A 16,004-nucleotide genomic window follows, 5' to 3' on the forward strand; every position below is an offset into this window, starting at 1 on the left:
TGGTCCATGGCCCTAACAGAAAACAGTCACTGACCCACCCACTCCCCTCTTCAGTGATTAAAAAGAATGGCAGACAGCAATGGGGACTATAGTCAATAATACTGTATGGCAAATTTGAAATTTGTTAAGAAAGAAAATCTTAAGAGTTCTCATCACAAGAGAAAAAAAATTGTATGCTGAGAAAAAACTTTGTCTGTGACAGATGGTAAACAGACTCACCGGGGTGATCATTTCACCACGCATACAAACGTCCAATCACTAGGTTGTAACCTGAAACTCATATAATGTTGTATTTCAATTATACTTCAATTAAAAAAAAAAAGAATGTCAGTGGTCACTCTGGGAGCTAATAGAGGAAATTCTGGAGAAGCCAAAGAGGGAAGCAGAAGGCTTTGTGGCCAGTGATTGGCACCCCTAATGGGCAGCCAGGGAGAAAAGGGCGACAGAGAATCTGGCTATTTGTTCCTCTCCATAAGGGCAACGAGGAGGGTGTTTTGAGTCATGTGTTTTTCCTATCTTTTTGTTCAGTGTCAGTTAACAATGGCCATTTCCCAGCTATTTGATGTGCGAGTGAACGTTGTGCAGCGCACATTAAAAGCAATAGTGTTCTGATAGAGCGTTGCTAAGGAACCATCAGGGGAAGCTAATTTTAAACGTCTGCACCAGCCACATTTTCACCGCTGAGCACCTCTGATGTGTTGGTCTTAACAGATAAAAATCTTATGTTTTCCACCCACCTCCTTTCCCCCACCTGCCACCCTCTTCTCCATCCTGTCTTAGCTCTTTCCTCTCCCTAGATGCCATGATTTATAATGAGAAGACTGCAGACTGGCTTCACATAAATCAAATGTGTTCACCTCTACCCTGCCAGCCTTTACTAGCACCTACTGTGTACCAGTGGAGGTGTTAGGGATGCAAAGAAGAAATGCCAGGCTCCTTGCCCTCAAGGTGCTTATGGTCAGCTGGGGGTACAGACTTCCCAAGAAGTTCATATCACAGCGCAGTAGTGTCACTGCTGTGACACAGAGGTGTGCGACAGGAGAGAGCCCTAGGAACGCCCTTTTACATCAACAGGACAGGGGTAGCCTTGAGCAGAGAAAAGTGTCTTCCTCAAGATCACAAAGCTACTAGCGGGGCCCGAACTCTGGGCCCCACACCTCACACACATTTCATTGACCCTAAGACGTGAATCATCCCAGCCCTTTGAACTGAAAGCTGGTTTCCCTGCTGTGGGTGAAGTTAGTGTCGGTGCCCTGGGCATTTCTTTCACATCTAAACAGCTAGAGTATAGCAGAGGAGAGGCTACAGCAGGGCTCCAGCCTCTGCTTCCCCAGCACCAACCCTTTTGATCTCTGGGCCACCCTAATCATCTTTAAGGCGATATTTTTGTACCTTCTCCCTGCGTCCCCCCTTTTGGAGTCCCTGAAGCCAGACACCACATGAGTACGGAAGATTAGAAATATACCTCCTCTGATACGGCATTTCGCAGTCAGCATCTCTGATGTTTGTTATATTTACTTGTACAGTGTTATTTACATGGAAACCTGGGAAATTCTATTCAGGTCGCCTGGATAGTGTTTACTAAATTAGTGCTTTCGGAAGCATATCATCCCCTGACTGCTAACTTGAGTTCTCAAACACAGGATAAGGGGGCTTTGTCTGATACCGATTCCATTAACTCAGTTCCTATTTACTCAGTAGTAACCCTGGTGACCTGAGAGAATTCATTCATTTCCCCGAAGAATACACAATCAAATAAATAAACAAAAAACATGTAACAAGAGAGTAGATAAGGTGCTAGAAGATCTGGCTAGTTTTTCTGTGATGCCATGACCTTGACATTTTTTCCTTTTTTTTTTTTTTTTTTTTGGCTGCTTCCTACCAAATTATGTCTTATTATAGGACCTTTATGATTTTGCACCTAATTACACTGTGTGGGTTTTCCCCCTCACCACCAAGCAATTCTCTTACACCAGCTGGGTGTCCTACAGTTCAACTCAATTCTCACGCTATCTACCCAGAGACAGGCTCAGAGCCCACAGGTTAACGGCTCAGTCTCACACGACTGCCTCTCCCTTCCTCACTTCTGAATGCCAATTGCAAGTCCAGGCTGTCCTCTGTGCTTCTGACCCACTGGCTGTAGACTAGAGATTCCCATGACTCTCTTCTTGGGTTTGATTAATTTGCTAGAGTGGCTCAAAGAACTCAGAGAAACATTTTACTTACTAGATCACAGGTATATTATAAAAGGATGTAACTGAGGAACAGCCAGATGGAACTGATGCTTACGGCAAAGTATGGGGAAAGGGTACAGAGCTTCCATGCCTCTCCAGGTGCACCACTCTCCTCACACCTCCGTGAATTCACCAACCCAAAAGCTCTCCAAACTCTTTCCTTTTGGGTTTGTATGGAGGCTGCATTATGTAGGCAGGATTTATTAAATCTTTGGTGATGACTGAACTCAACCTCTAGCCCTTCTCCCCTCCCTGGAGGTCAGGGGGTAGGACTGAAAGTTCCAACCCTCTTATCACTTGGTTGCCTCCCATGGCAACCAGTTGCCATCCTTAGGTACTTTCCAAAAGTCAGCTCCATAATGTAACAAAAGGCACCTTGCTGCTTCTCATCACAGGAAATTCCAAGGCACTCTGTGCCTGGAAACGGGATGAAGACTATAGTTTTCCTATTATAAAATCATAATATCATACCTTTTTCTCCATATATTTAAATACATAGAAAGTCTCATCATTGTAAGAATAGGCTGATCATCAGTGTACTCTAAAAAGTGCCTTTGTGTCTAACTAAAAGCATTTTTATTTTGAAATAATGGAGACTATATAAATACATATGTGGAGGATTTAGTGGGAACATCTTACCAATTAGTAGGTATATTAGGTTGATATTAAGCAGAAAATCTTAAAATTTCTAACATTGTGGGATCAACAGACTCTCCCAAATGGAAAGGTCTTGAAAGGTCATCTTCGCATCTTTGACATTCAAAACAGTGGCTTTTGACCTTTTTTGACCATTATCCATAATTAAGAGAAACATTTTACACATCAAACTGCAATAAAGATATGAAACAAATTATTTGTGTGTATCTGTACACACACACATGTATATATCCACTGTGTATACACCACACATATATGTATATGTCACATAGATACAAAGGTCAGAAACAAGTTTTATGAAACAGTTCTTTCTATACTGCATATAATTCACATTGTTTCTGTTTTATTTTTTTAAAAATAAAATGCTGCTTGCAACCCACTAAATTGATTTTCTGATCCAGTTATATTCAATAACTTATAATAACCTTTATTGGAAAAGAATATGAAAACAAATATATGTATGTGTGTATATATATATATATATATGTATACATATGCATGACTGTGACATTATGCTATACACCAAAAATTGACACATTGTAACTGACTATACTTCAATTAAAAAAATTTTTTTAAAAAACTGTTCTAACTGATCTCAATTTTCCTTGCCCAGGTTAATATCTTTTTTAAAAAATTACATTTTAAAAGTTTTACCATGGAGGTTTCTGCCAAGACTTTGCTAAAGCTCAGAGGCCACTGTATTTTTAATATTTAAGTTTGCCATCCACGTTCCCATTGTAGTGTTAGGAAAAATGAAGTTCATGGTTGCTACAGCTGTTTCAGACAGCTGTTTGAGTAACTTGTAACAGATGTCAGAGCCAAAGGTCTGACATTTAGTGGAAATGTGCTATTAAATACCATCTCCTGGTTTACTTAACCCTGCTAGGTAATTGCCCACAGAGGAAAAGACTTGTTTGTAATATTATGTTTTTCATAAGTACAAAGCATATAAATAAGGGAGTTACTGTGTACTGTAAATTCACAACTTTTCTGTTACCCTTTGCCACAGTTTTGATTTAGTGCTTAAGTCTTAAAGTATCAGCTAATGTTCATCTTCCATTTCCACCAGAAGTGCCTGGATGCCCTAAGAAGTTAAGAGCCTTGTTCATGGCCATTCAGCAAGTTAAATTAGGCTTCAGGTCTTATCTTCATGGCCTTGCCACACTGTTACACAAATTAATAAAGGGTGGGTGCACGCTTCTCTACATAGTGATTAACTGATAGCCAGCAGTGTCCTGCATAATGGCCACTATAAACCGCAGGGAGTTCAAGGTGTGAATGTGCCCGTGTTTAGCTTGGCAATCATATCTTTCCTGATTAATCTTTATATACAGTTAGTTATTCATAACCACTTGAGGAGTTTGAGTGCCTTGGTGTATATTCAACACAGACTATTAGCCAATTTCTATCTATATAATGTATTCCTCTGTCTATAAATAGATGTAGAAGTTGAATTCCACTGTGATAAAAATTATTATCTACCCTAAGACACTTTCTAAATCGCCACCATTATGCTATCAGAACACTACATGGCTACAACAACCAATAAACAATTTTAAAATAAACTTTTTAAGCGATTTGTTCACACATCTCTGATCATTTAGCAGTCAAAGGTATTTTTATATGCATGTGTATTCATGAAAGAAATGCTCCCCTAGTCAGTAGTATGGTACTGGCCTCTCTAAAAATTAGGTTCCACTGTACCTAGATTAGTGATAGGATCCAATGTAAGTTCCTAGTACAGTAAGACAACTCAGGAAGCACTGAGCATTGCTATGCGTGTATTTCTGCTGCCTGTACAGTCTCTTACCTGCTGACCTGTGCCACATTACTTTTATCCCCAACAGCCCATGCCATCCTCTTCCTCTCATATACCCCTTCCCAGATAAGCCCACAAACATTCTGGTAAATGCTTCTCAAGCGACTCAACAGCTTTGCAAATCTGCCATTTTCTAAAATTCAAGTCTTGCCGGTGGTTCTTTCATGGAAGAGCCACATAAAAAACAAAGGCAGCCGGAGGTACCCCGTGCCCCCTTTCGGGCACCCTTTTCTTCCCCCTCGGCTTCCATAAAGGATTTGAGCTGTTCTGTTATTCCTTTATACCAGGGGCCAGCCAACTACAGTCTGTGGGCCAGGTCTGGCCCACTGCCTGTCTTTATAAATAAAGTTTTATTGTAACACAGCCACACCCACGCATTTACATACTGTCTATGGCTGCAGTCTCACACCAGGTGCAGAGTAGTTGTGGCAGAGTTGGATAGTTGCTACAGAGACTGTGTTACTTGCAAAGCCTAAAATATTTACTATCTGGCCCTTTACAGAGAAAGTTTGCCAACTCCAGCTTTACATTATTAAATTGTTGCCTATTCTAGCTCATTACATATATACAGCCACAGATTTCGGTGCTGATCAACCTTCAGGTCAACAAAACTTCTTTTGAATTGCTTCATACATTTATATCCATGTTCACCACAGATCCTGTGTGTTTCAAAAAGTATAGCCATTTGAATTTTCTTTCACTTGTAATGAAACAGAAATCCTACAATGGGATTCATTCTTCCTTAACTTTTTAAAGCAGTCAGTGAACTGAGACAAAGAAACCAATAAAGATACCCCAAAACAGTAACGTCCCATGATTCTGACTCTCAAAAATGACTTACAAGCAACCATCACAAGTTCATCCGAGGAAATGAGACTTCCCCAGACCTCACCGTGCCCTTTATTTAGACTCGGAACTCCCCAGCACACTTCCCTTCTCTTGTGACTCATTTCCTGACAGACAGCACACCACACTGCCAGATGGACTCCCTAACTGAAGGTCTAAGGCAACTCATTTCCCAAGAATGTATTTTTGAAATAAAAGTTTCATCTGGTACTTTACTTATTGGTAAAGACTTTTTTTTTAATTCAGCCAATGAGCCTCTATTTTTGTCAGTGCGGAAACTACTCCTAGTATACATAAAACACAGTATTTGTTAGAACTTTTTCTAAACAAAAAGTGGACCTTCCTTTTGTACTATGCTAATGAGCACATGGAAACCGAAGTGATGAGGGAGAATTGTGAAAGAGGCTAGGGTTCACCTCGCTCTGAGAGGTCCATTTCACATGAGTCTGAAGTACCTGAGACAAAACCCAGATCGTCTGCTGCATCTTCAGCGGTGACCAGTTGATACGGAGCTCCGAACGTGGTTTGCGGCGAAGTAATAAAGATAGCTAACTTTTATCATTCTAGGAACCACAATTACATTCTGAAACTAAATCATACGGTTTTCTAATAGCACTGTCCTGCCTAAAGTTCTGAAGTTTAAAACAACAGGCCCAAGTTACAAGTCAGAACGAGTTACCCGCTGTTGGCGTCCAAACTAAAGGGTAGCAGGCCAGGCCAAGTTGCCTAAAACACCAAAGGACTCTTGGCCGTGACCTAGTGGCTACCTTATTAATTCAGTTCAGCCAGCGTTTATCAAATACCCAGAGTGTCAAAGTATAGTAGACGTATCGGGGACAGACGGGGACATAAGCAAAGTGTGGGCCCTGCCTTCACGGAGCTCACAGTCTTGTAGGGGAAGGGAATGAACTCCACCACCAGGCAGTATGACCATGAACTAAGAGATTCTTTAAAATGTTTGCTAAAGGAGTCAAAAAGAATGGATAAATAATTCACGTTGGGATTTGTCTGAGCCATCAAGGATGAAGTAACGTTCACCCCCTTCCCTTTCCCCCTCTTTTTTCTGGTTTGAGGAGCATCATGAGTATCTTGACCATGCTTATTACATGCACTTTTTGTGTCCCCAGGAAAACTCTGACTCAGGAAAATTTAGAAGGAAGGAAGGAAAAGAGGGAGATGGAGGGAGAGATGGTCTACTTAGTAAACCTTTAAATGTACACTAGAATTTTGAAACCCTAAACTTGAATTTTTAAAGGTTTCTTTAGGGGTAGTAGCTCCAGACCTCTACGTTCTAGACTAGGCCTTCTCAAACTGTTTCAGGGAGATTTAGGGATTCTTGGAGCCCCTGAGCATGGCTGGTCATGAGGGAAGAGAGATGCTGTACACGATCTCACAGCTCTGCCTGTATCTGCTCTAAATACTGGGATTTCATGGAAGATTGTTTCAGGAAGTGTCCCATTGCTAAAGCCAAAGTTTGAAAACCAGCATTTTACTTAGAAGACCCCAGAGATAAAAAAGAAATTGCATGCCCAACATATGCTAGGTATGGTCAGAGATCCCTAATTTTCCGTCCATTTATAAATTTTAGCATAGAAAACCTTTCTCATCGTAATCTGCTTTTCCAAAATACATAAATGCATACACCTGTAGGATTATGTAAAACAAACTAGACCAATGGGTCTTTGGCCACCGACTCTCAAGGTTCCTGGTATCTGTTGAATTATAAGGAGGAAGTTGAAGGCTCATTCCTAGATCTGGCTCTGTGTCTTGCCCATAAGTGGGACTTCCTCCTTCCTCCTTTGTTTCGATTTTCTCATATGTCCCCAGTCCCATCACGGGCATGCTCAGCTTCTATCAAATAGGACAAGTCTACCCTCTAAGGGCATTCTGCCTTGCATTTGGGGTGTGGACTTTTGGCACGCAAAGCCAACTACTGTTTGCGTTTTGGTGTGTTAATTGTCAAGTCCACAATAAAGGGATTCAGATATTTTTGGACAGTAAGCTTGAGATTCTACAGTTGCCCTTGAAAACAGTGCTCGATTTATCAGACTTCTATGCTGTGCCAGCATTCATCCAGCTTAACACGTGAGCTCTGTGGATTCTATAAGTGATGTCTCTTGGACCATGTTATCTGTTGACACCAACTTTAAGTGTATGTAAAGGTTATTTGACTGGATGTGTCTTTTGGGTTTTTTTGTTCCTGTTTTTTTTTCCAGAAGGGAATAAATGAATTGTCATCTCAACATTTGTTTGGTAAAAGCAGCAAATTGGTATGAAACTGTATATTTATGCATGTTTTTTTTCCCTTTCTGATATCTCTGCCTCTTCCTCTCTCTACTATTAAAGGAAGAAATACCCCTGGGAAGCCAATGAGAGAGGTTAGTGAGATTCAGGCTCACAGCCATGGCTTCTGTCTGTCTCATCCCGCTTTGTTTGGCGTTTGTGTAAAAATTGTGTGCGTGCACGCGCATGTATGTATTACACATGTCATCACGCGAGGATGGTAGTCACCTCTCCACTTGCAGCTCATGACGAACATTCCTCAAATGTTCATTGGCATTGTCATCACCATGACGACAGGACCAGGGGTTGGGGGAATGAGAATCTCTTTAAAACAGCAACCCTTTGCAGTCCCTAGGTTGGAATCCTGCAATTCATCATCTGTTGCCATTTGCAACACAAACAAAATCTTCAAAATAAATTAGGCTTGAACATAACAGATAAGTCATGAAGCTTCCTTCTACTTCCAGGATCCTAGCTTTTTCTGCCAGCTGCCTTGATTTTTATTCTTCTGGGATGACTTCATTTTGTTTTTGTTACCTTTTTCCTGGTTCCTATACTCTTTCTTTCCCACTTTAGCTAACTTTTTGAGCACTTACTGTATGCCAAGGACTTCTCTAAGCACTTGCCATCCTTTACATTATGTAATCTTCACAACAAACCTATAGGTTGGTACCCTTATTAACCCCATTTTACAGATAAGGAAACTGAGTCAATGAAAGGGAAAGCAGTGTGTCCAAGGTGACATGGCCAGGATTTGAATCCGGGTAGTCTGGGTCCAGAACCACACTCTTAACTTTTATGTTTTACTGCCACTTAGAAAATGGTATATGAAAAGCATATGTCATCTCGCTTACCTTTTTTTTTTTTCCCTTACTTGACATTTGGAGCCAGACAGAACAATAACCAACTAGGGATAAAAACTAAATGTCGGAGTCTTAAGGGATTTTTAATGCCTTTCATGAGTCGGGCACAGCATTATTACGGAGTCTGGTTTGGGGTTTTACAGTGAAAGCTGCTTCATACGTCTACCAGGAATACTGTCTATACATTGAATCACCTAATGAAATGACATCGTATGACAAAGTGTTGAGTGACAGCCCAAGTGAAACAAGATTGCCCTCACCAAGAGTGTAGCGTGAAGAACGTGAGAGGGAAAGAAAGGTCTCCCATAGGTGGCAAAAGCACATACTGTTGTGGAAGACGGATTGGATGGGATGAGAGTCCTTTATATGAGAAGGTTCTGGATCCTTAGCAACAGGCTAGACCGAAGTAGCCACTGATTCATTTAAACATAAGAAGTCATACTGGAAATCCTCCGACGCCATGCCATGCAAATCTAATGAATTTAATGATCCTTCAGCGTGTCTATACCAGTGCTCCTCTCCAAGGCTTGCTTGGGGCAGTGGGGTCCGAGGGAGGGAGTGGTGGGCTGGGAGGAGAAACAGGAAACTCCTGAATCGGTGAAGCATTGACTGTTCCTGGCGGTTTGCCTTCTTATATGAGACTTCTTGGGGAATGATGGTAAGTGCCCCTTAAAATTTATTTTAACTCGCGGTAAAAAGTTGCACCATATTTTTAACCACCCTGAACATATTTGTTTCACGAACGAATTAAAATTCTACAGAAAAGGCCAGCGCATATAGTTGAAGTCACGTAGGTATTTGGAAACTTTACTACCTGAGGTCTGTTACAGTCAGATACATTTCCAGAAAGCCAGAGAATCCAAACAAGAGTGATTTTTTTAATACTACGAAAATACCCCAAATGTATGGTAGACTACATATTTTTTCAAAGATTCAATTACCAAAAAGTAAAGATAAGCAAATTTCACTCCAGGATGCTGGCTTTGCTTTGGCTAACTGAATGTTCACCATTTCTTTGGGAATGGTTTCTTTTTTAAATACAGCGCCTGAGTGCTAGTGAGGTCTTGGATCTCTGCCAGAAAATCTCAATCCCAGTCACTGGGGAAAACGACCCCCTGAGGCAGAGGTGGCTTGTGGGACCCAATGTGTCGGGTTAGTACCAGCTTGGAGAAACACACAACTTCCCTAATGTTAAACGCGGGGTGCCTTTCTGTTCAACAATCCCTGCTTAAGAACGGATTAAACGAATACTTTGTATATGCGAATTTTTATGTCAACTTGTGCCTGAAGCTCCTCGCAGACACCCGACCCCTGCCTGCTTCCCAAGGCCTCGCATGCTCTTAGTACGAGGCTTTCATTTCGACTTTAGACGGATCTGTCAGGTAAAATTAATGACCTCACTCATTTTCTGCCTTACACACATAGGTAACAGAACCAGGATACAAATCTGCTTTCTGTGTCCCTGTCACAGTGTGACTTTGTGCCTTCAGCAGGTTGAGGTATACGATTCTTTGGGGCAGTATTTTGTCAGAGAGAATTTTTTTCTGGCTCTAAGGAAAACCTCTATGAAACCCATTGGAATTCTCATTGGGGTGAAACAGATACTTGTAAATAAAGTAATGAAAGGCATAATATAGACACAGTGAGGTGACTCCAAACGTTCATTATTCTAGCATAGGGATGGCCATGAGGTCATTTGTGAACATTTCACGGTCTGGACAGGTTAAAGGCCACCTACCATTTTATGAGAGTATGTGTGTTGCATTAAGAATCATGAACCTTTGTTTGACCTGATCACTTGTAAACAGCAGATACCTCTAGAACTCAGGCTCTTGAGAAACTCAAGCATTTTCCTCCCATTTAGTAACTGAACACCATTTGGAGGCACAGAAGCAGCACTGGGGTATGTCATCTATAAATATACTTACTTGTCTTTATGGTCTTTGGAACTGCAGTCTACACCTCCTAGCGCACCGTCTGAAATAGGCACTTTTGGATTGCTATCAATATGTCGATGGGAAAAAATGAGTTCCTCCCTCGTTTATGTTTGATAACACATTTCCTAGCTACCGGGTGGGCTGTACTATAGGCAGATGTGGGTAATGAGAAGTGGTTGTAATTATATTTTGGTATCAGGTCGTCATAGGCTTGCCTTTTGTTCTTACTGGCTTCGTTAGTTCCTGTTAAGATCGCAGGTAATTAAAAATTTGCAGTTAGTCCGTGTCTTCTCATTTATACGTGAATAACTGTGCAGGTTTCCCAGGGTTGTTGGGTACTCAAAGATAGATACGAAGGGAGCCCTCTAGCCTGGTGGCATCAGTCATATATTTGTGCTCTGAAGAGCAGCAGAGGACCCACTATGTTTTCCTGTGGTTTTTCTATTTTAGAAAAGCCAAAGATGATTTTAGTTCTTCACTGAGGGCTGCCAAACTGTTGGCCCACTCTATGAATAGTGCATGTGCTTTGTTAAAAGTTTTTATATTTGCAATCTCAACCAAACTCCAGAGTGATTTTTAAAGGCATAATTAGTCCTCACTGAAACTCTCTGCTCTAATAAAACTCAAAGAGATTTACAAACTTGGTCACCTTAATATAAATGGCTGAATGGCATTAGACTGTTAATAAGTCTTACCTTGATCTGGTGCCATTGCTGTTTAAGTGCCTGCCTGTGAATCCTCTTCAGATCCTCTCATATATTTAAAAACGATATGTCTGTTGAAATAAATATTAGAACAGAATACCTGCCCAAGTCTATCTTTAATTTTTATAGGGATTTTAACAGTTATTATGGGAATCTGTAAAGTTGATACATGGCAAGGTAGTAATAGCCTAGTAAAGCATTTTTAGTTTCAAAGGCAGTACTTGAATAGAAGAATGATTTACTAATGTCCAAGAATTAAAATTAGCTGTATAAAAATATGGGGCATATACAGAAAGGCACGTAATAAAGTATGTCTCAGTTATCTTACTCTAGATCTGAGTTTTGCCACCAAGTACCCAGGGACATTGTGCCACTTTTGTCCTCCGTGCTGGGGGGTTAACGCTAGGTCATGTCACATTATTATTAAAAGGCTGGTAGTTAAACCCTCTCTTAGGAGGAGACCAAAAATGGAGTCACAGGCTACCCACATCCGTGCTCTACATGTGGGTCATATTCTAATTAAGCTCTAGAGTTATTAGGAACGCAAAGTGATTTTACTCAGAAGCTTCCTAATTCAAATATTAACAGTGTATAAAAAAAGTCATTCAAGGGAATATTTTTCAACCCAAGTAAAGACAGAGAGACAATAGTCATCTTCACCATAGCCTTACAAGTGAGCCAACAGCTTGAAACAACCTTGAGATGAAGATTTCGTGTTGTGGTGGTGGTCGTGAAGATATGGTAATGGCAGTAGGGTGGTGGCGGCAGTGGTGATAGTTACAGTGGCGACTGTCTGATAGTCAAAAAAAAAAACTGTAGTACAAGTACATAGTAAATCACCCCCCACAACAAGGTGGCAAAGAAACATCCCATCATTAATTATTCCGATTATGACAGGAATCCTGTGCTTATCCATAGAATCCTTTTGATATATATTGACATTGGGAAGATGAGTGTAGTCTTTGACATTTTTCCATTTATATGACACTAGGAGCCTGATACTAACAATGTGGAATGGCTTCATTAACAAGGCTTTGCTTCTTCCTGGAAACTGGTGAAAAACCAAACCCTGTTGTGTAGACCCTCGATGCAGCGTCTGTGTTGTCTTCACTCGAAACGGGATGATTTCCCAAGTGGCAAAGAGTCGGGGTGACGTGATGTGCACCTTGTGTAAAGTCGGTCTTTCTTTTTGTTTTCCAGGACACAATGTAGGAAGCCTTTTCCACTTGGCAGATGATTTGGGCAGAGCAATGGAGTCCTTAGTTTCAGTCATGACAGATGAAGAAGGGGCAGAATAAATGTTTGACAACTCCTGATTCCCGCATGGTTTTTATAATATTCATACAACAAAGAGGATTAGACAGTAAGAGTTTACAAGAAAAAAACTATATTTTTGTGAAGGGTAGTGGTACTATACTGTAGATTTCAGTAGTTTCTAAGTCTGTTATTGTTTTGTTAACAATGGCAGGTTTTACACGTCTATGCAATTGTACAAAAAAGTTATAAGAAAACTACATGTAAAATCTTGATAGCTAAATAACTTGCCATTTCTTTATATGGAACGCATTTTGGGTTGTTTAAAAATTTATAACAGTTATAAAGAAAGATTGTAAACTAAAGTGTGCTTTATAAAAAAAATTGTTTATAAAACCCCTAAAAAACACATATACACACACACACACACACACACAAATTCTGAGGCAGCGCATTGTTTTGCATCCTTTTAGCGTGATATCCATATGAAATTCATGCCTTTTTTTTTCTTTTCTTGCATATTAAAGACAGGACTTCCTCTAACACCACCAAATGGCTACTTCACATTGCTCTTTTTGGAACTGCTGACAGAGTGGGACTGGCTGTGGGTTTCCGTTTTATATATCTATATGTCTATAAGTATGTAACTACTATAGGTATATAGACAAATAGATATAAGTTTCCAGAGACCTTTTAAATTGCTTGTTCAAATGCTCTTGCCACTTCCTAATGGAAAGAAATTGCTTCTGGTCATCCAGGCTTACCTGCTTGGTCTTGAATGAATTTTCCCTGGAGCCTGAAGCCAGAAGGAAACTACCACACTAAAACATTGTCTGGGGCTCCAGCTGTTTCTCATTTTAAACTTTCCACTGACAACTAGAGTACTGAATTTTTTAAGGGACATATGAATGAATACACAGGACTTACTATGTCAGAGTGATCCGTTGGTTGATATATTCAGCTTCCTGAACCGTGGCAGTGCCATGGTTTAGATTTAATGATGCTTTAGTCAAAGTCAGAGCATCAGAAAGCATTCTTAACTCCCAGAAAAGAGGACAACTAGGGTAGAGCTGGGGGCTATGGATTCCCAGCCGATCCCTGTCAGGGAGCCGGCCACTCTTGAAGGATTGGATGAATATTCACAACCTTACGTAGAGATCTTTATAATTACAACTAAATTATTCTTTTCTCACAGTCAAACAGCAGTGGGTGTTTTGGTTTTCCGGGTTTTTTTTTTTTTTTTTTAGGATTTTCCCCCATTGCAGTGAGTTTGTAAATGCCGCAAGACTTCATTCAAAATAACCCTTGTGAAAATGTGTAAGACAGTAGCCCCATCGCATTGTGATGCTGTTAAATATCTACCCAGAAGCCCATGAACCATGTTTCCCTCCTTCGCATTTCTCTACAAGTAATTCCAGACAGGTTTGTAAGTGGGAATGCAAACTGATTCAAATGTTCAAGAAGGTACTCCAAGCCCTTTCTGGTGGATTGGGCAGGTTAAATACATAAACAAACACAATCATTCAAAAAGAGGACATTCAAGAAGACTAACTGGTAGGAAAAAGCTTTACTCTTTCATTTCATCTTATTAGTCTTTGATTTTTTTTTATCATTCACTCAGCAGAAATCACTGACCTATCATTTTGCAAATCTGTTACCTCTTACATCAAGTGTAATTAACTGTTGGAGAGTAGGTTTTGTTCATTATTTTACTAATGATAATTAACATCAAACATGGCTTCTCATGCTATTTCTACCTCACTTTGGTTTTGGGGTGTTCCTAATACTTGTGCACCTGATTTCACGGCTTCACCACTTGTCCATTGTGTGAACATTTTTCTCCATTTTCTTTTTCCTTTATAATTTGCAAAAGAAAACCCAAAGCTCTAAGGTAACAAATTACACGAACATTTGGTTTTAGTCTTGCGTTTTTTTTCCTTTTTGTGATGCTGGACTTTTTCTTTACCCAAGGATTTTGTTTTTAACCAGGACTTAAAACAAGGGGTTACTTTACTGCCTACTAAGAAGTTTAAGTTTCATTCTAAAATCAGAGGTAAATAGAGTGCTTAATTTTGTTTTAATCTTTCTGTTTGATCTTTTAGACATTAGTTCTGGAGTGAGTCTGTCAAAATATTTGAATAAAAATTGAGAGCTTTATTGCTACGTTTTAAGCATAATTTGGACATTATTTCGTGTTCTTTATAACCACCGAGTATTAAACTGTAAATCATAATCAATGTAACTGAAGCATAATCATCACATGGCATGTTATGTCATTGTTTTCAGGTACTGGGTTCTTACTTGAGTATCAATATATTGTGTTTTAACACCAACACTGTAACATTTACTAATTATTTTTTTAAACTTCAGTTTTACTGCATTTTCACAACATATCAGACTTCACCAAATATATGCCTTACTATTGTATTATATTACTGCTTTACTGTGTATCTCAATAAAGCACGCAGTTATGTTACAAAAAAATATTCAGTGGACTGCACTACTTTATTTTTATTTTAGATATTTAACTTTTAAATAGGGAAGACTTTCATCTGGTTAAAAAATGAAAAATCTAGAAAGCCAAACAGTCAGAAGACCCTGACAACCCTATTTCCACCTCAGCCTCACTGCCCTCTGAGTAAATACTATTTCCTGTGTATCCTTCCACAGTGTCATTATTATATAAGCAATTATAAACAAATATTCCTACTTTTTCCCTTTTATTACACAGAAGAAAGCATTCTATGCACCCAGTTATATACCTTGGTTTTTTTTTAATTTAAGAATGAACTCAAGAGGTCCATTCTTAATTATACTGAAATAGATCTTTTCATTTCAATATGTAAAATGCTTCCTCATTTTTCATAGTTCTGTAATATTCCAGTGTGTGTTTGTGGGATATCATTTAAGTGGTCCCCTTTGGTGGGATGTGTGGGGTTTCAGTCTTTTGCTCTGACAAACAGTAACACACATCACTCATTTCATTATTTCATTTGTGAAAAAAATCTATCAGTGGAACATATGCCTAGAAGTGAGATTTCTACATCAAAGGTGGCAAGCATTTGTAGCTTGGGAGGTAATTTCTGTGCAACAATGGTCATAGTGTTTGTTTTGTTTTCTGTTCCAGTAATAACAAGTATACAATTTAACCAGTTTGCAAGTTACACTTTGCTTTTCAAGACGTCTGAGCAATAGAAGTCACGCCTATTCTGAGGAGGACAGCCCTCTCATACACAGTCATGACCACCACCAGAGGGAGATCCGCTCACCCCTGTCCCTCTCGGCTTCTGCCCTAGGCGCAAAGGAGGCTAGGAAACTTAGTGGCAATGTCAGCTCCTCTAGGGAGAGGCTGTCTTTGCCTCCCACCAGGATTCACGGAGAGGAGTCCCTCAACAGCGTTCAGATAC

The 16,004-nt window shown here is 39.9% G+C and overlaps 1 protein-coding gene across 13 annotated transcripts in view; it reads left to right on the forward strand.

Moving 5' to 3' along the window:
* The window catches only part of DMD (dystrophin), a 1,947,932-nt gene extending 1,932,851 nt beyond the window's left edge, over nt 1–15,081 (forward strand). For 9 of the 13 annotated variants that reach the window (XM_064483309.1, XM_064483311.1, XM_031445586.2 and 6 more), the window contains one exon: nt 12,544–15,081. In XM_064483309.1, the coding sequence (XP_064339379.1) occupies nt 12,544–12,641 (98 nt within the window). In that variant the 3' untranslated portion in view covers nt 12,642–15,081. Of the gene's footprint in view, nt 1–7,902; nt 7,935–12,543 lie in introns of all 13 variants that reach the window. The other 4 variants (XM_031445593.2, XM_031445590.2, XM_031445595.2 and 1 more) reach the window with 1 other exon arrangement.
* Nucleotides 15,082–16,004: the final 923 nt, after the last annotated feature.

The sequence above is a fragment of the Camelus dromedarius genome, chromosome X, assembly GCF_036321535.1.
Source record: "Camelus dromedarius isolate mCamDro1 chromosome X, mCamDro1.pat, whole genome shotgun sequence".
Classification (NCBI taxonomy): domain Eukaryota; kingdom Metazoa; phylum Chordata; class Mammalia; order Artiodactyla; family Camelidae; genus Camelus; species Camelus dromedarius.